Raw genomic sequence first — 19,277 nt, forward strand, 5'->3', positions numbered from 1 at the left:
CAGTCCTTATTCCATGTAGTAACCGTTCAGCTGAATGCAAAGAAAGTTCAGAAAAACAACAACAACAAAACCCCACACTGAGAACTCTTGCTCAGGTTGCTCTGGTGATAAGATGCCATCACTTCTTTCTCCAGCCAGTAAGCTATTTTGGGGAATGCTGCTATGCTTCTAATATGGCAAAAAGGCACGTGGCATATTCAGCTCTGCTTATGGCAGCCTTCTGGTTAATTCAATCATAGCCTAATCTGGACTTGCAATGATTTTCATTGAAGGCTTTGGGATCAGGAAGATTAAAGAGATAAGGATTTCTACAAAATCTTGCAATTGGATTAAGATGTTGTGTTACTGAATAATTTGAACCCTGGCTGCAAAAAGCTACGCCTTAACACAGAAACAGCCAAATGGAAGATAATGCATCAGGATACCACAGATAATTTAAATACATTTTCTGATTGAGCCCTAATATGCTGTGCTCAGTGTTGTCAGCAGTTTGAACAAGCTTGGCACATCAAGACGACGCCTGCATTTCAACCAAAATAAAAGAAGGGAAGTTATCCAAGGAACAGAAGCATCAAGAAGAATGTTAGAAAGCATTACAATGCCTCTTCTCTGCAGGTTCCCATTCAGGAACACTGCTACTCAATATATTTCTAGAAAAAAAGGTGGTACTCCAAAAGCAAATATGCTGGTTTTAACGTAAATGGATACTACGGCTCAGCTCCAACATTGCCTTACTGCAGGAAGGACAAGGAATCTGTATGAAAGCTCTTACCAAAAGGTGGTTGAGTCAGGTTAAGGCATAGGAGGTGGTATGCTTTGGGACAGTCCTTTTTATCACACATAACTAGTTCTCCCCCATCTCCACACTGGAAGCAGTTGTCTTCATGCATCTGCTTCTGTTCTGTTTTTATTTTCCGTTTCTTCTGCTTTAATTTTGCATTCTTCACCTTCTCTTCATTTGCTGTTGCAAATGCTGTCTAGCAATTACAAAAGATAACAGCAGTCACTTTATAAGTCTCTTGCATTAAAATAAATTTAATCAACTTTGGTTTGTTATTTGCACAAATTACGTTTAAGTTTGCTCAAATAAGTGTTTAAGCTTTAAGAGCCAGGAATGCACATTCACATGAATTTGAAGTAACCACCTGGAAAATTAACTGCAACCTAGAGCCAGCAGCTCTGCGTTTCATAACTGAAGTCTCTGGACACTTTCAAGGGAGGAAAGTATTACACAGACTAAAGTAAGAAGTTAAAAACAAAAATCTCTCTTTGCCCTACTCTCAATAGATCTCCGGATCTGGGAGAAGCAGCTTCAGTTTGCATCCACGTACCTTTGGACGCACTCCTAGGAAACCACTGCAGTTTTCTGCTCCACAATGACATTCGGTCCGACCATTGCCAAGGCAATCCAAATTATAATTAAATGTTAACTCCATTCCTAAAATGAAAAGAAACACAGTTCACCCACACATACGTTGAGGAAGACAGGCTTGTGACAATGACATTTTATTAGCACTTCTCTCTTCATAGTCTGTGAGAATTAGCAGTATGTTTCAGAAGGGCAAGCTTGCAATAGTGCACTGATTTTAAAAATTTTCAAAGTAGCAAATTCTACCCAGTTCAGGCTTAACTAGCAGCTGTTATGCTATCATACAGACTGGGTTACAATAACAATTCGGGTAAAAACACCTAACAGAGAAACCCACTACCAACCAGACAGGTACTGGTGAAAGGATCAATACTGTACGTGCTTACACAACACAGAATTAACATTGTACTTAGTGGCAAACTCTGTATTCAGCTTTAACAGAAACAGTTTGAGGCTGAAAGCTACTAACTATATGATCCCTGCTAAAACTAGAACTCAAATAGTTGTCATCTTTTTACCTGCGGGGATATCACAAAGAGCAAATAGTCCAACTCTAATGTCACCATTCACTGTCCATTTCTGTGTTTCACAGTTTGGATTACAACTATGGTTCATAAAGCGAGAGTAATTCCCCTTTGGACCAGCGTCTATTATGCGATCCTTCAAATAAAAAAGAGAGACATATCTTAGGCATCATAGATCAGACTTAGCACTTCGAAACACACAGATGTTTCCTGCTGACATGTGACGAGCTGTGGCCAAGGCAGGAAAAAAATATGCCCATTTTAAATTAATGAAAATAGGGAACTTTTCCCTACAGGGTTAGTCTTAAGCAGAAGCGTTTGAAAACTTGTGGTTACAGAAGTGAAACAGGCACAGAACGAATAACCTAAGATACAGGTTTCATCTCTTTACCCATTCTATTCAAGAAAAATAGAGATGTTATCCTCCTACCGGCACCCAAGTGCCAGCTGGAAATAAGCTGACATTGCTATGAACTCCTAGCGGTTGTCTACATCCCACTATACGTCTTTGCAGAGCTCTTCAGAGACATTATGAACAAGCCACACATTCATTTTTCCACTCCACACAAAACTAACACCACTAAATCAAAATTGATGCAAATTAAAGCCATAAATTATGCACACTACAAACAGAAGACTTGGAAACCTTTTGCCTGAACCGAATCTCACGAGCTTTGCTTCTCACATGTATAGAAATTGAGCTATGCACATCAAACACAGAGGGAGGATTCCTCCCACACTTTGCATTCAGCTGCAAACAATTTATATTGAATGAAAATGTATTTACCTTTGTAACAGTTAACATATAAAAATTGGTCACGCTGTTTTCATGAGCACGTTTAATCCGCAATCTGCACTCTTCTTCATCAATTAGCTCACCAACATATTCGTTCACAAATTCACCCTGAAAAATAAAAATAAGAAATCCATGCTTATTGCTTCTTACTAAGACAAAAGATCTCTTGAGTGGATTATCCTAAACACCTACGTACAATAGCTAAAAAATACACTGCTTAATGGCAAAAGAATCAATTTAGAATCTCTTTGCTTTCCTGATACGAGAGAACAAACACACACACTTTCCTCCTAGAAGTACGATATGGTCACCTCTTCCCCTCCACCAATAGAATTCAAATTCACAGTCACCTGAAGCTAACTTCTGCTCTGTGAGTAAAGATCAAGGTTATGACACTTCTGTCAAAACAGCTAAACGGATTTCACCCTTAATGCTGCACCTACAGAAGTCTCAAGACTTTTTAATACAAAACATTTACTGGAGAGGGCTGAAATTTTAATACACGTCTGCTTAAGGTGCACCAAGTTGCAGTGTTTTCACATAAAACCACACTGATGGCTATCACAGCCTTTGTTTGTTGTAATTCTACCTTTTTAATGTTCCGTTTTGTCCTGAGACCCCATCCACGTCGATCCGTTTTTATGATTTCAGCATCAGGGTAGAGCCTTTTGGTGAAGCACTGGTTCTGACATCGCTCCCCCGCTGGGCACACCTGGGGGTGGCACTCATACTGGAGCATCCTGTTCAGACACTCAGACTCGAGGCCACAGGGGTTCTCATCAGATGGCTTGCAGTTACAGCGAGGGATTTCCGACAGATCAGCTACCTGAATCTGAACCTTCCCTATCACCTTGTTGGACTGTGGAACAAAGGGAAAAGAAAGAATAAAAGATGAAGACGATGTACAAAGATTCAGAACAACTTTATTTGAAGCCCATCATCAACTGATGTGAGAAGGCTCTAAAGGTCTTCAGTAGGCTAAGCAGTCTGTATTCATATTAACATTTAGTTAAGTAAACTAAGTTTTAATAGCCAGCCTGTATCTAAGAGGGACGAGACCAGCAAAGTTCTGCCTTGGGTAAAGTTGATCTTACTCTCTTTTGCTGATCCTCTGCTAAAACAATGTTTTATGGTACCAGAAGACAGAACAAAAGATTCTTGAAAAGAAAAGCAAACTGATTTATTTGAATTTTGCTACCCCGGAATTGTTGCGAACACTGGCTGTTTAAATACATAGCTTACTCATACGGAGGGAAAAAAAAGGAAAAGAAAGAAGCCAACTCACTTTAATGTGTTTATACGGTGGAGGTTTCCTTGAATTCCTTTCAATTTCTAATGCTTCTTTACTCTCTCTTTGTGCTTTCAGCTCCTGGAAGCGCTTTGCTGCTTCTTCAAGTGCTGTGCAAGGGAGTTGAAAATAGAAAGCAATTAGCACCAGCTGCTGCTAATCAAATACATACATGTATTTACATTTTTTATTTGTTAAAGCTAGGAATAGAACTCTATAAACAAAACACAAGCTAAAATGAGTTATTACAGTACATCATGAATCTATTTCATCAGATACTTTTCAGCAGTACTGAGATGTTGAACAATGATCCCATGCAGCAGAGCCCAAGCACCATCTTAACATTTCCCAGTTTGTGGAAGAAGTGAACTTGCCCACAACAATACACAATGAGTAGGCACTTAAAGATATCTTTATCTGCGGTCAAGGGATCTGCATAATGTTTGCAATTTTATGTGAACACAGAACACTAGGCATATAATATTCCCATGCAGGTTAAGTGGTGATGGAGACACAAACACGTGGAATTTTTGTCATAAACCACTATAAACTTTGTTTGATTTTACCTTTCTTGAAGGTCTTGTTAATACTAGTTTGCCCCTCAGCAAAGCTTTTATCTCCTTCAACATAAGGGAAAACTCTGCCCTGGTGTACCCAATAGTAGTCATGTGAACCAAAGAAAAATACTGGGAAGTCCCCGATATCATGTTTGAGGCCCTGTATGTTGAGAGGCACAGACCTGGGATTGCAGATCTCTGCTGGCCACCACCTGGAAGCAGAAAAAAAGCAGCATGTAAGTTCTGTGAGCCACAGCCTCAGCTGCTGCACGTGCTGAGCTTGACTGAGAAATAAAAGACAGTTTTCCTTTCTCAAAGAAATGAACTCCTCCCTTATGCAATCGAGGCTCCTTCTGGCAACACTTGGGAAGTGCCACACAAAACACAAGCAGCCCTTGGCTCTCAGTGTTCTTACTCCTTATTTTGGAAAAGCCTCGTGAGAACACGGCACAAGAGTGGATTTCTAAGATCACCTACAGATGCTCGTATTCCTGCAGGTGACCCACAGCAAACACAAGCTAGGACATGGTGGCTCTCTAAGACAGCCCCTGGTTTTCCATAGAGCTATGCCATTCTACAGAGCCAGCGTGAGTGCAATCAAGTATCCATCAGTGCCTGGAAAAAGCAGGAGAATTTAATTTGAAAGGCATCATCAACGTCTGACACAAAGTAAACAAAGTACCGCATTTCTAGTTCTTGTTTGCTGGGACTGAGCTGCTTTGAGTTATCCTCCTGTAATTCTACAGTACATTAAAAACATCTCAAGTATTAAAAACCAAAAAAATAGCAAACTTGCCTGTAATTTCCAAGCTTGACCCAAACAATCTGCTTGTAACGTAGCTTCTTGCCAGCTTTACAGTCATTGCAATTCCAGCATCCTTCGGGCATTTCTATGTTGAGACACTCAGGGTGAAAGGAAGCTGGGCACGACTCACAGCACAGCAGTTTTCCACCTTAAACAAAGAAACCCTGCTTGGTTTATAGAAGTAAGGATTTGCTTCCCCCTGCGCGTAGCAATCGATAATAGTTTTAAGTCAGACATTCTACACCTTGGTTTGTTTCACAGCAAAAATACGGCAAAGAAAGGGATCGAGCCAAAATTACAATGCTGGATTAAAAAAAGACTGCAGTGCACTTTTCCAGTGTGCAAGTTGTGCCTCTTAACTGCATCAACAATATACTAAAAAGCAAATAGTATTTTTTCAACAAGAGCAACGTTGGCAGTAGATGCAATATTCCCACATGAAGCACTACCTAGGAAAGCAGTGCTGTTAGCTTTAATTTCTTTGGGGATGACCAAACCTTTAATCATGACAAATAACCAAATTTTAAGAAACGCTTTTTAAGTCAACATTGTTATGACTGAATCCCTTAGCAATCAGTTAGTGTGCACAAAAACCAAAACCCACAGCCTATAGGTTGATCAATACTTTTCTGTAGTAACAGCATTATAAAAGGGTTCTAATGATCAATACGTGATCAATGTGTTTATTTCACCAAAAAAAAAAAAATAATTTACCTCTGCCAGCAATGTGAATTCAGCTATATAATGAAGAATGAGACACTCAAGTTGTCCCCATCCCAGAAGTTTCCTCTGTGCACAAAGGAAATCTTTGTGCAGGGTGGCTGAAGTTTACACTTACTTGGACAAAAGTTGCTCTGGCTGGCTTATATCCTGGTGGATGTATTAAATGTGGAGAACCACATCGCAGCTCTAAGCCACCCTCAGCAAACAAAGCCACTCGTACAGTAAGACTTGTTAAAATATACATGCTGTAATATTTTATACCATATATATATTCAAATATATATATATATCTCAAGGTATGTGAATTAAAGGGCAAGAACAACAACAACAGCAAAAAATCATCAAAATTTTGGGTGCCAGACTGAAAACCCAGGAGATATTTGAGGCGATTGAAAGCAGTTTTCAATCACAGTATCAAAAGAAATGGGAATGATAACTTTCAAGCATGTATCAGAAAATCTTGTCCACCTATAGACTTTCAAATACGTCATTGCATTAATTGAGAGTTGAATGTTGCAATAAGCATTCCACAAATCATTTACACAACCAATACTGTATTTCCTCTGCTAAAATCTGTAAATCCAACCACGTGGATTTTCCAGAGTTCCCCAAACCCACAGTAAAATTTTAACTTTTAAATTAATTTTTGTGATTGTTATTTCAGAGGAAATACAGACCCAATGTCAATTACCGAAGCATCATCCAACATGGTAAAATGCCAAGAGATGCGAAAATCAAAACAAAATCAAACATAAAACTTTCAGTGCTAAGCAAGAAACAAAACTGCTCTCGGGATGCATTAGTTAGATATTGCTCAAGCTAAGCAGAGGGCTCAAAATAATTTTTGTTTTCAGGACTTACAGAAACTACTGAAAGCCATCGGCATTGAAAATAACCTAACTTTGGAATGGTTAAGGGGGCACCGTTTCTGAACGCTCTTGGGAAATCAAATTTTGTGAAGAATAAAACGTGACACCTGAGCATTTCACAGAGCCAACCGTTACCTCCCCACGAGGTATATCCTGAGATGCTCTGGCACTACCGCACCGCCGCGACGTGGGGCCTCCGTTCCCTCCCGGACAGCGGGGCTTTCCTCTCGGGACACAGCCCCCCTCCCTCGAGATCCAGCACCTCCTGCCCCGAGCAGCATCGGCCACGGGAGGAGAGGAAGGAGCTCGGGCTGTCCCCGAGGAACGGGAGCAGAACGCGAGGCCCACGGACTGCAGCAGACACAGGCAAAGCCTCACACCGCCTTCCCCCTCCGGGTCTCCTCTGGACCGGCAGCAGCACCCACCAGTGTCCCACCTGGAAGATCTGCTGTTCCTCTGGGCTTGGCCTCAGCTACCCGTAAGATCTGAACCACACACCCCTCTTCTTCTGGTCCTAAAATCAATTTAAGGAGCCGTTGCCTTTACATCACTGAGGTAGGCCCTGACCTGCGCAGTACTGAGCTCTGTTTGCCACCTCTCCCTGTTCTGTGCAAACGCTCCCTGACGCTGGAGTAGCCAGGTACTGAACGACTTAGCCTCTTTCAAGGAGAATTTGGTGACAGCAATTATTTTAAGCCCTTTTATAATTAAAAAAAAAAAAAATTGCCAACAACATGAACACGCTCACAATAATCAATGAGTGAAGTTTACTGAAAAGCAGTAAGTGATGCTTGACAAGCACACATTCCTCGTTCGATTTAAAGGTAAAGAAATAATAGGAAAAGCAAAAGTAAATTAAAGAGAAAGAAACTATTTTGGTTACCTTTCTCACATTTCTTTTTGGAAGCTGACGAAGGAGGAGGAATCATAGGTAATTTCATCAACTCAGCACGATTTGATTCATTCAGTAGGTAGTGGGACTTATAGGCATATGAACTGAACAGGGGGTCTGAATGATCCTGCACTACCAGCCCTATACGAAACAAACAGAAAGAGATGAGTTGCAATGAAACTACCCATGATTCCGTAAAGGAGAAAATAAAATAAACCAAATGAACACCTATAATGCATATATGTGCGAATGAAAAAAAGATAAAATGAAGAAAAAGAAAGAGTCTGGCAAAGTTTCTTCACTAAGAAAGAGGTTATGTGTTGGAGAGACTAAATTCAGTTGTAACTGGAAAATCCTACAATGAATAAGCTGCTTCTAGGTGGAATTTCAATAGTGCTTTTACTCTTAATTTGTGCATTTCCAGGAAAGCACAAGAAAAGCAACCAATTTTAATCCTGTCCAAACCACCCTCCCTCCCCAGTGGAAAAAAGCAAGCGGATTTGAGACGTTGGGTGATGACAGTCACTGCCCAGAGGTAATGCTGGGGGTATGGGCTGCAAGAACAGACGTATCCGTGGCCCCACACAGTGCAGAGCCCACTTTCCTCTCACTAGAAATCCAAGATCTTACCTATGGAAGTGTTTTGCCTTCATAATTGCATTAGAGAAATGTACCTAGGGGTCAGCGATTCTGCAAGGCACCAGGGGCAAAGGAACGGATGGAAGTAGTGCCCTACGCTCTCTGCGGTGAGCAGAGCTGCACCAGCCCAGCCACATCAGCTCCCAAATGAGACACTTGGGAGCAGTTAAGCACTCAGTTCTGCTGTACGTTTGCCTTTCCCTCCAATGGTGTGTGCTTGTTTTTCTCCATCTGTCTCCACTAAGAAGAGTTCTTCCACATTGCTCCAACCAGTCAGGCAGCGGAGGTCAGAGAGCCCCAGCTGCAGATCAGAAGCACGTGGCCAGAAATTCCTGGGGACAGCATCACAGCTGAGACCCAAAGAAGCAGGGAAGATGAGCTACCAAGACAGCCACAGATTCTTTCCCCTGGGAGAGGGGCACAAAGCTGAGTGCTGCAAACAAGTTTTTGAACTGGGGTGCCTAAAAAACCTCACGTAAGCATCAGTCTACCTGAAATGCATGTCCTCAAAAGATTTCATAAACAAGAAGGATCTACGCATGAAGTTATGTGAGCTGGAAAGTGCATAAGGAAGATATTTTCCAGAAAGTATCTCATGATAAGCAAGTTTTAATATTCTATAGATAATCTGCTATTGCACTTTCTCACACCAGCAATGTTTTGCATCTAAACACAAAGTCTCTCCTTCCTACCATCAACTAAAACTAAGTAGGGAACTGTTCCCACATCCAGACGCCCCAGTATTTCTAAAGCATCCATGTCCCCAGTTCTCTCTGGGCAGGTGCTCCCAGTGCTGCTGCCCCAGGTGCTGTCCTCACCTGATGCCCCTCATGCTGCCCACACACGACAGGACAGGACTCAATTCAGCCACCCTGTAGTTTGCTAACTGTAAACCTTGCCCAATCTTTTCGGTGAAGCTCACTGGCTCCTGACTCCAGCTATGCCTGGTAGAAACAAACCCCACAAAAATTTCCTGGAGCAAGTGCACAGCTGCTACCAAACACAGGGCTCAGTCAGTGGCAGCAGGTTCCTAGTGTTTGAAGTTCTCCTCAGGTTCAGTGAATGCACAGGATGCTGGCCACAGGGCAATTGAAATGCAACTTCAAAGAGACTTATTTAACAGCTTTACATCACGTAACGTACTTACTCACTGGAGCTCACTAGTGCTTTGAAACTGATAGAAAAAACTGCTTAGGATCAACCCAGCTCTAGTAGACTGTCAGCGCTGTAAATTCATATTGTACAAACACAGCTTCCACAGCGACTCTCACATCAACGCAGCTCCCTAAGGGCTAAGACCCAGCGACCTACCTCGTGTAGGAGCAGAGCAGGACAAGACCTCATCCTGCCACTGAGCATTCTTCCTGTTAACACCCACGGGGCAGACTAAAGCCACGGCTGGACCTTGCCAAGAGGCATTTCTAATCCGACTGCCAAACCAGGGGAAATCCACAGAAATTCACCTGTCATAAACTTGTACCTGACCCCCCTACCAGACTGACCCGGATAACTGAGAGGTGTTCTCAGCTAGCTCCACTTCAAAGACACAGCAACTGGCTTGGGATTGTTCAGACTGGGCATTTGTACGTATTAAATAAAATTAATCTTAAGACATATGTAACACTACCTAAAAACCTAAAATAGAAGATACATAACAGGTCATATTTGCTCATGTGAATTTAAGCAATGCCAACGTGACTCACAGCACGTGTGTCTTGTTTTGGGCGCCCACGATACGTTTGAGTAAGTCCACAAGAGGGAAAATACTGAACCACGTAAACACCTTTCTACACATTCTGAGGAACTTCTCTAAGACTCATTCTAAAACTTACTGTTCCTCTTTGAATTTCTGGCTATCATTTCTCTGGAAAAAAAAATACACTTTTATTGAAGATATTTTTTTTAAACTTGATCCTTTGTGATGGCTCCTAAATTACTTGGAAATGAGGAAAGGGGAAGAAAAGAGAGAGGTGGAAAAGAAATGACTCTGGCACCATCCTTCCCTTCCCATTCAGAGATCTTTAATTGCTACTCTGCTCCTGCAAAGTCAAGACAATCTTTCCCATACTAAACCAACGACTCAACGAACACATACAAAAACAAGTGGATCCAGGACTTCTGTCACATTTTCTTTTCCTTATTAGTAACCTTCAAAGCTATGTTGGATATATTCTTTTCAACAAACTTCTGAAATACTGTATAAGATATGTATTATTATTATGCAAACACCTAATATCGACAGTTTGATTCCTCTGAGAAAATAACGATGTTTTTGTGTTGTGTGACTAATTGGTGCAGCGAAACTTTTCAACCTGCTATCTGGCAGGAGTCAGGTGACTGGAGAGCCCTAAGAATAACAAGCGGGAAGAAAGGAAAAAAGGAAGAAAGAAAGTAAAAAGAAAAAAAGAAAAGTTTGGCACATGGAAAATCCTACCATGAAACTTGTTTGCATGGTACTGTAAATGTTTTCCTTTTGAAGTTCTCAGATGTGATGGTAGTTAAAAATTAAAATGAATTTTTCTAGCTCACGAGTAAATCCTGCTTTCTAGGCTTACTTTAAATGGCTTTAAGTTTGTGAGGTGTGAAGGAATCCCCTTCTGCTTAACAGACTGAATAACACCACTACATTCATTCTCATTGCAATGGCAGGAACTGGGGGCTCAGCATCCGCTTTTCCTACTGGCAACACAAGCATGCCTTCCGACTAGCTACACCTGGGTATTTCTGAATATTGAATATTAAGGCCAAAAATAGCACACGGAAAGCTTAATGAGAACTGCTGACTACTCCAAAAATCCCAGGAAGCATTAAAATCCTTCAGAGCCCTAAGAGATGTTTTTCTTTAATGAAATACATTATTTTTATCACTACACTGCACAAGTGACAATAGAAGAACTATAAAACAGAGGGGGGAAAAAAACAAGTGTGCTCACCTCTTGCACAAACGAAACAAAAGCCTACATTTACAGCTGATGAGGAGTGATTCCTTTTGGAATGGTTACTACAGATGAGAATGTGGGATGACACAAACAAGCTTCCTGCAGCAATACAGCCATCTCCTGAGTGATAGGCAATGGGACATCTGAAACATCTCACCATGCGACCTGTTCAATATAAATGCAGAAAAATGCACCGTGTCACCCTGGAGTCAGGATATGGCAGAAGACACCATAGACAGATGCAGGACTGATTTTTATTCCAGAGCGCTAGATTAGAGAGACATTTACATCTTTTCAAAGGTTCACAAAAGTTTACTCAATTTCACTTCAAAGCTCTGTTAAGAAAAAAAACGTGGTTTAATCATTCCAGAGTCAACTTTTTTTGTTAACATCTTTCGGTTCATTTCTAAAAATGAAACCCTCGTTCCTTGCTGCATGCTGCATTACCGAGAGCAGAGTTATACTCATTGTTTTGTGATGACGCGTTTGAGTTTCCTCCTCCTGTTCAGAACCAGCTCTGTTCTCACCTTTGCTTGCTTTATGGATATCCTTGTCCACTGAGCAGGCCGTACAGCAGTGCTGCGGGCAACGAAATCCCCGCGACTCAAAGAGAGCAGTGGCAAACTTGCGAACACAGGCCTCGTGGTAAAATTTACCACACGTGTTGACAGAACAGCGCTTCACGTCTTTGCCAGGGAGCTTGCACGAGAAGCACGTATGTTCTCCTTGTAAGAGAAGAAAAAGAAGCTTGAATGTAACTGCCAATACCTGGGGACACGGATGCTGTTAAAAAAAAAATCTGAAGTGAACAGAGCTACATCACTGAGAAACGCAGGCTCCCCCCTTAAAACAGGTCAGTCAGTCACGATAATTCACAGTAACCACTTCATTGCTGTCAACCCAAAATTGCTTTATGCTGAGCGTACCCTCAATGGTTTGTTACTTTTTCTCGTATCAAGCACTTGCTAAGTGGAACATGAGAATCTGGCCTCAGAAGTTAAAAAAAGTAACAGAATAGCACAAATGCACTTGTAAAACCTGTAATCTTTCTATCTCAGCTCGGCCTGACCATACTATGGCACCTCAGCAGAGCAGGAAATCCTTCCCCATTTCCTGGGCGTGCGAGCACACTCACCATTTTTACACTCTGTGCAGAAAAACTTCTCCTCTGGCATCGCCTTCAGGCCCAGACACTCCATGTGAAAGACGCTGCAGCACTCGCCCTCGCAGGACACCAGAGACTCGCCAGAGCTTTCGCAGATCTTAAACAAGCAGACAGCCAGTCAGAGAACTACGGGTAGCTGACGTACTGAAACACGACTGACTACGAGATGTTGGAAGAACAGAAATGGGCTGAAAGCTCTTCAGAGCTACAGTACACCAGGAGAACTGCCCCATGTCCCACAGCAGACCTGACAAAACCTACGAGCTGGAGGCAACCCCAGCAGTTACTGTTAGCAGGTACAGGTTAGATATCACACCTGAGCTTTCCAGCATGTAGCAGAGCTTATGAATTATTTCCAGAGCACAGAGTCCTAAAAGCCTCGATACTCTGAGATGTCTAATTATGAGACATGAGGAAAACAAACCAGTCTGATATATCATAAATTTACAATCCCAAATTAACAGAAACTATCGATACGTCTTTAGCATTCATCTCTTCACAGTACCATCATTTACCTGACAAACAGTGTCTTTTTTATTTGTTCCAGTTCCTCTCCTGGATAAGCTAGAGTCTACCGACTGCACATCAGAAGCATCAGCATCGGCAGTCGCTGATGGGCTGTCTGAGCGTTTTCCAAAACTACCCTACAAAGAGGAAAAATCCAAGACACTCAAACAAGACACTTCCAAAGGACAATCACATTGTGAAAAAAATAATTACATCAATGCTGATTAAAAGATCATTCAATATGCCGAGAGATACAAACATCCTTGGAAGACACCGGACTTCACTACAACGCTACAAGAACTGCTGCCTTACTGACATAACTTTTACCTGTACAAGCAAAAAAATAAAAGTTGTCAATTTTACTCTTTCCAGACACCTCTTAGTTGCACACCAAGCAGCATCCTCAAATTCCCAAGGAATCTAACAGCTTTTCAAAGGGCATAGTGAGTCACTGACCTAAACCAAGGTTTTGTCAAAGTATAAATATTTGTTTTAAAAAAAAAAAAAAAGTATCTTATTTACATTGATATGATGTGAGGGGTTAGAAATAAGATTACAAGTTATTTCTCAGACAATAAAAATTACAAGATTTGTAGGAAATACAGCATTCGTGTATTTAGTAGAAGTCAATTGAGGAGTCTATTATACTGATCAATTAAAAACCAGGTATCTGTGAGCAACAACTTGCCTTTACCTGTAAATCATTAAGTCCTCTTGAGTCAGAGTCAGATGTATCTCTGTAAGCTGAGCTAGTCAGTTCTACGTCAGTTGAGGCACGACTCCTCTTCTTTAATGGTTTACAAGAATCTGAAATCTCGCTGGCACCTTAACACAACACACTAAAATTAGTCTTCATGTACATTCTTTTTTTATTATTATTATTTTTTTTTTTGCTTGAAATTAGTAAAGAAACAACAAAGATGAGACAGCCTGAAACTGGACCTTATTTGCTAGCCTTAATTTTCAGTTTGCAACTTACATATTTAATTCTCTATTAAAAGCTAATTTAGTAACTGAAAATAACCGCAGAAAGTCCTTCTGACAAATTCTGAATATGCTGACATAGCAGAGGAAACTACTAAATTGTCTATAACAGAGGATAAGCTGTTAGGAAATTTCCTCTTCATCGTCCCTATTTAAAATACGTCTGGTCAAAGATCCCATCTTCTATTTTACTTTGTACTTACAGCATACGAACAACACAGGCTATCCTTCCAACTAGCAGTGCAATAAACCCCAAAACAAAACCAAAAGAAAAGACACCTTCATCACCAGAAAGTTTCAAGACCTCTGTAGCTCACACAGAATGAAAACCATTGCCGATGTGTGCAGAGCCAGAAACTTTCAACAAGGTTTGTTTGGCGTGCAACTCACCTTTCTGCAATCCTGTCTTCACTGCTGTCAGTGGAACCATTTCAACCTGTTTGAATAGGAAAATCCATAGTTAAAAACAGACGAATTTTTTCCCCTAGTATTAAAAAGAAAGCATTAACGTTTAAGTGATTAGCATCTCTGAACTCAGATGTAGTCTGTCATCCCCTTCTTAGCGCGAGCCTTCTTGCCGTGCTGGGATTTATCCTAGCTGCCTACGCTGGGTGCCACGGGACAGGGCAGCCACACGGTCACTAGCAAGGTCCTTCCCCATCGCTCCCTTTGGGCATGAAGATGACAGGAAAACTTTAGCCGTGTCCAGCAGGCAGGAGCGGGGTTCAGCTGGGCAGCCAACCCTGACGCCTTTGTGAAACCCCACACCTGTGTGAGCACAAGTTTACCTGAACAGGCATGACACTCAGGTTAGAGACACTTAATGCATCGCTATTTTAAGGCACATCCACCAAGCATGCACTCTCCAGCTCCTGGGAACACAGACTTTTTCTGTATAGAGTGCTGCAAGGCCGCGGGGAGGGAGGCACGGGCTTCGCGCAGCGCGTTGCAGAGCTCTATACAGCTGGAAACTCAATGCCAGGACACACTTAAGCAGACAAGCTTACAGTCTTGCAAAAGCACTTCAAGTCCTCGATCCTACAGCAGAAGGGCAAGTTTAGGAACTGTTCTGCCAATGCACGTGTAAGGTGAGAATTTGGCGAATGGACACTAATTAGAGGAGAAAGTTGTTGCCTACGGTCCTGGTTTTAAGGTTAGGAATTACAAGTTACTTCTTTACGATGTGGTTACATATGCATGTAGAAACACATTTAGTAAATATTTAAGGATTATTCTCTAATTTTTTTAAAAAATATTTTATTTTGTTGTACAATAGGTAAAAACATACAATAGAAGGATTTGTATAGGATACATTTCGTAATACAAATATAAAATCTAAACAATCACTTTTATTTCTCCACTAGTCACTGTAACAGTAGCATTAACATTTTGTTTTTCCCATTAATTGTACTCGTTCCAGTTATAATTTTATACCAAGTTGTTGCAGACTAATTTGGGAATCAGTTGCAAGAAAACTTGACTTTGGGTAACAAATATTGTTGCATAATTGTAAGGAGTTAGTACGTTTTTCTTCTTTTAATATAACTTAATACATTCAAGGTTATGCGCATTACAGTGCATCTGTGTTTAATTTTCAGTCATATACTTTTCCTGAGAAAAGCACTTTGATGTTCATAGTCTTAGTTAGCTAGGTAATATAAGCAAGCAAAGCTAACTGGGATCCATGAAGTTCATATTGTTGGTTCTTATACCTTAGTTAATTTAAGAAGCATTTACAAACATAAAACAACTCATCTGAAAACATGGAGGCTGCAACGCCCCATGGCAAGAGGTTTAAGGGGCTGTGTCAGGTAACTCACGCCCAACATTTAAGTTGCTTTCAAGTTTCTCGCTGAAACTTCCTAGAGCTAGAACATCCTTCGGCTGAATACAGATGTAAATGCTATGGCATCAAAGGAAAAACGTGAAAAAAAGCAACTGGGTCTACTTTCAACCTCTGAAATGAATGAAGTGCAAAACAAAGTGTAAAGGGCAAAGAATAAATTAGAATAAAAGAGATAAAAACAAAAATTTTCCCCTTCCCATATAAAATCTTTATCCTGACTGTCCCTTTTTAAAAACCCTCATTGAAAAAAGCTATCCTACGAAACATTGTGTATAAAATTCTCAGGTTTCAAGTGGAAAGGCCCTTGGAGAGTGAAAATTGACCACATAAGGAAAAGAACCAACAACTTTGACAAACTTGTTAAAAAGTGTACTCAGTTTTTAATATTAAAGTATGTCCATCCACTGAACTTTCCTACTCATTTCCACGTGGAATTCTTTTTTTCTTTTTGTGTGTGTTTTAAAGCAACAACATTTGTCTCTCTGACATCCAGATTAAAGGAATGCCCTGTACACGTTAGATCTACTTAAGGAAAAGTAACGTATATCCCAGAAGACCTGTTTTGCTGATGTCTGCCAACAGAAAGTCTGACTATTCATCGTTAAGTTAAATCATTCTCAGAGTCCATTTTCAGAAGTGGTCAGATTAATCAGTCTAACTTCATTTGAAAAACAAAACCTCAATACAAACCAGCAGCTAAATCAAGAGCAAAAGGAAGGAACCTGGTGGCAATTCCATCAAATAGAAGTGACTGAAACAAAATCACTTTGCTCATAACAGAAATCTCATAGCAAACATGGCAGGTTCGTTAGGAGTCTTGCATCATTGAGTTCCCATTTTCCATAGCCTGACTGATACTGTGAAGATGCCAGTAGCAGAGTCACAGCAATGGTATTGACAAGGGGATTTCATGAAGGATAGTCCAAAACGAAACCCGATGGGGAAAAATGGAGAAAAATAAAAAGGCACCAATATAAGCCACAACATTTATGAATACAATATATTTTAACTCTCTACATGGAGGAAGCCAACCTGCTCCTTTTTGATCTTCTTCTTTGGCACAACTTCGGTGGATTTCTCAGACTCTGAGCGGGTTCGAATCGATCTTCTCTGTTGCTTCTTTTCTAAAGAACCTGAAGAAGGAAAAGGGTTTCTATTATATGGTTCCTTGTATTTCTGAGCTACAGAAAGATGTTCAACACCAAATCAACAGATAAAGTAACGAAACCAAGACTTTTTCCTCTTTTGAATGTTTTATTTTAAAATTCAGTTCCAAGCTGTTTGCCAACTGGTGCTATGGTTTGCAGAGAACGTGTTCTGAGTCCGTAGACAAAGGGAGCAGCTTCAGAAAGAGACACCAGTAAGAGCACAAAACAAAAAGCTGGAATCCAGTTTAAGGCAAATGGGTTTTCGTAACACACCTCTCAATCAGTCTTCGCTTTGGTTTATTTTTAACCAAACAGTCCATCTTTGGTGCTTATGGGGAGGTATCCACAATGAACTTCTTGAACTAGAACAAGCTAGAAAAAATCAAGATGCAAACCAGAGCTTCCCCGTTTTCACTCCCAGTGAAAAGCCAGTCCTGTGCCCCAGCTCTGCGGGGAGCATTGCTCTTCCTTCGCATCTCTGCCTACCACAAACATTGCAAGCAAGAGCCCCGCTATAACACGTGCCATCAGTATGAAATCTAAATGGACAACTGACGATTTGGAGAGGTGAAGAAAACAGAAAGCACAAACAGAAGCAGTGATTGCGATGCGTTATTATAATTAGAGTGAAAAACAAGTTTTTAAAAATATTACCATGGAAAAGAAACTCAGATTAATGAAGATCATGTTATTTCAAGAGAGAAAGTATGAATTGCTGTTTAGGCCCTACTGAGAACCATGTCCTGAAGGCTCCACGCCACGGGCGTGACCAGAAAGTTAATTTAATCAATAATGTACTTCCTCCCCACGCTGCCTTGCTGTACTAATGGAATTAAGATACCAGCCCTATGTCAGAGCAGAAACTCTCAAATCAGTGCATCTAACATTGGCTGAAAGCAGTTTCTTTGAACTTAACAGGCACTCAGGCACTTTTTTCCTCTTCCTGCTCTCCGAGGATCCAGTGCATCACCTCCACAATGCTCCTATCCCATCTTCACAAGTATTTTGATCCGGTTTCAGGACGGATTTCAGACCAGCAATCTACCTCCCTACTGGCCAGGCCAGGCCAATGCTGTTTCGGCTGATTGTGGGAACCAGAGGCACTACGAATTCTCACGGCTGTTGTCCTACGACCAGACTTCCAGTTACAGAATTCTTTTCCCAGCATTATGGACCTGTGTACATCTAGCTGCAGGTTGTTAATAAGGACTCCCAGAGTCATTCTGTAAAATACTTTACCGTAAAGGTATTCTGACGTTCCGGTGACCTTAAATTTGAAAAAAGGACTTCGCAGTTATGTTCCACGAGAGGGGATCAATAACTGTCTGGACTTTGGAAATGGCTTTGAAAGTGACTGTTTGGAGTGTGTACTGAAGTAAAGCTCATGCACTCTATAGGGTGTTACCAGGTGGAGTTTTACGTATCCACAAAACCTAAGAAAATGAGAAAAGAGAGGCTCAGAATTCTCACCCCCTACGTCTGAAGAGCCATGGTGAAGGTGAAGCCTTTAGTTCCCAGGTGAGAAAAACAAACGGATCACCTCTCCTGCTGCAAGGCAATTAAAGTAACAACTGCTTGAAAAAGCTGAAGTAACCATAGTGACTAAAATTGGAAAAAAAGAACCACTGTCGACAACAGCAGAGGAAACCCCGCTTGCATCAGGAAACCCCACTCGCACCAGAACATCCGGACTGCTCAGCCTGCATTGTAAAGTCCCTAAATAGTCCAGAAAGTAGCGTATAAGAAAGCCTACCTAAAAGCTCTACAAGTGCAGAAACTGAAGCAAGTTTGCAGAGGAGAGTGTTCCCACCCATGGTGACTGAGGTTTTTGACTTGGAGTCTCATTTATTTTATGTCCAGAAAGGGAGAAATAACCAAACAGTTAAAGCAGAAGTGGCACTTAGTAACTTTATAAGATTTTCTCAAGAAAAGATGTTGCGGTTTGGGTTTTTTTTTGGCATGCTAACTGTAATGAGCCTTCCATTTTTATTTTTTTTTTTCTTCCACACCAGGAGCATTTGCTCATCCTGCTATGAGAGAAAATCAGTGTTGTGTTCTCCAACCTAAAAATTACTTCTGCATGCCCAATGTAAAATGAAGTACTTATGTTCAAGGCTATCCCAAGGACACAGCACATCAACAAACACACAGCGGTTAATGATTTTTACACGGACTGTAGAAAATCTGTGGTTGAGATATAGAAGTCCCTACAGTGACAGGAGGAAC

The 19,277-nt window shown here is 41.1% G+C and overlaps 1 protein-coding gene across 4 annotated transcripts in view; it reads right to left on the minus strand.

Moving 5' to 3' along the window:
• Positions 1-19,277, minus strand: part of NSD3 (nuclear receptor binding SET domain protein 3) — a 37,852-nt gene that overhangs the window by 5,171 nt on the left and 13,404 nt on the right. For 2 of the 4 annotated variants that reach the window (XM_032204031.1, XM_032204030.1), the window contains 16 exons: positions 16,936-17,036; positions 14,448-14,493; positions 13,768-13,898; positions 13,082-13,210; positions 12,537-12,663; positions 11,929-12,126; positions 11,396-11,566; positions 7,815-7,964; positions 5,331-5,487; positions 4,544-4,746; positions 3,975-4,087; positions 3,279-3,548; positions 2,681-2,797; positions 1,888-2,029; positions 1,332-1,438; positions 773-977 (listed from right to left, as the gene is read on the minus strand). In XM_032204031.1, coding sequence (XP_032059922.1) covers positions 773-977; positions 1,332-1,438; positions 1,888-2,029; positions 2,681-2,797; positions 3,279-3,548; positions 3,975-4,087; positions 4,544-4,746; positions 5,331-5,487; positions 7,815-7,964; positions 11,396-11,566; positions 11,929-12,126; positions 12,537-12,663; positions 13,082-13,210; positions 13,768-13,898; positions 14,448-14,493; positions 16,936-17,036 — 2,367 coding nt within the window. Of the gene's footprint in view, positions 1-772; positions 978-1,331; positions 1,439-1,887; positions 2,030-2,680; positions 2,798-3,278; positions 3,549-3,974; positions 4,088-4,543; positions 4,747-5,330; positions 5,488-7,814; positions 7,965-11,395; positions 11,567-11,928; positions 12,127-12,536; positions 12,664-13,081; positions 13,211-13,767; positions 13,899-14,447; positions 14,494-16,935; positions 17,037-19,277 lie in introns of those variants that run through there. The other 2 variants (XM_032204032.1, XM_032204033.1) reach the window with 2 other exon arrangements.

Source organism: Aythya fuligula, chromosome 27, assembly GCF_009819795.1.
Source record: "Aythya fuligula isolate bAytFul2 chromosome 27, bAytFul2.pri, whole genome shotgun sequence".
In the NCBI taxonomy this organism is placed as follows: Eukaryota; Metazoa; Chordata; class Aves; order Anseriformes; family Anatidae; genus Aythya; species Aythya fuligula.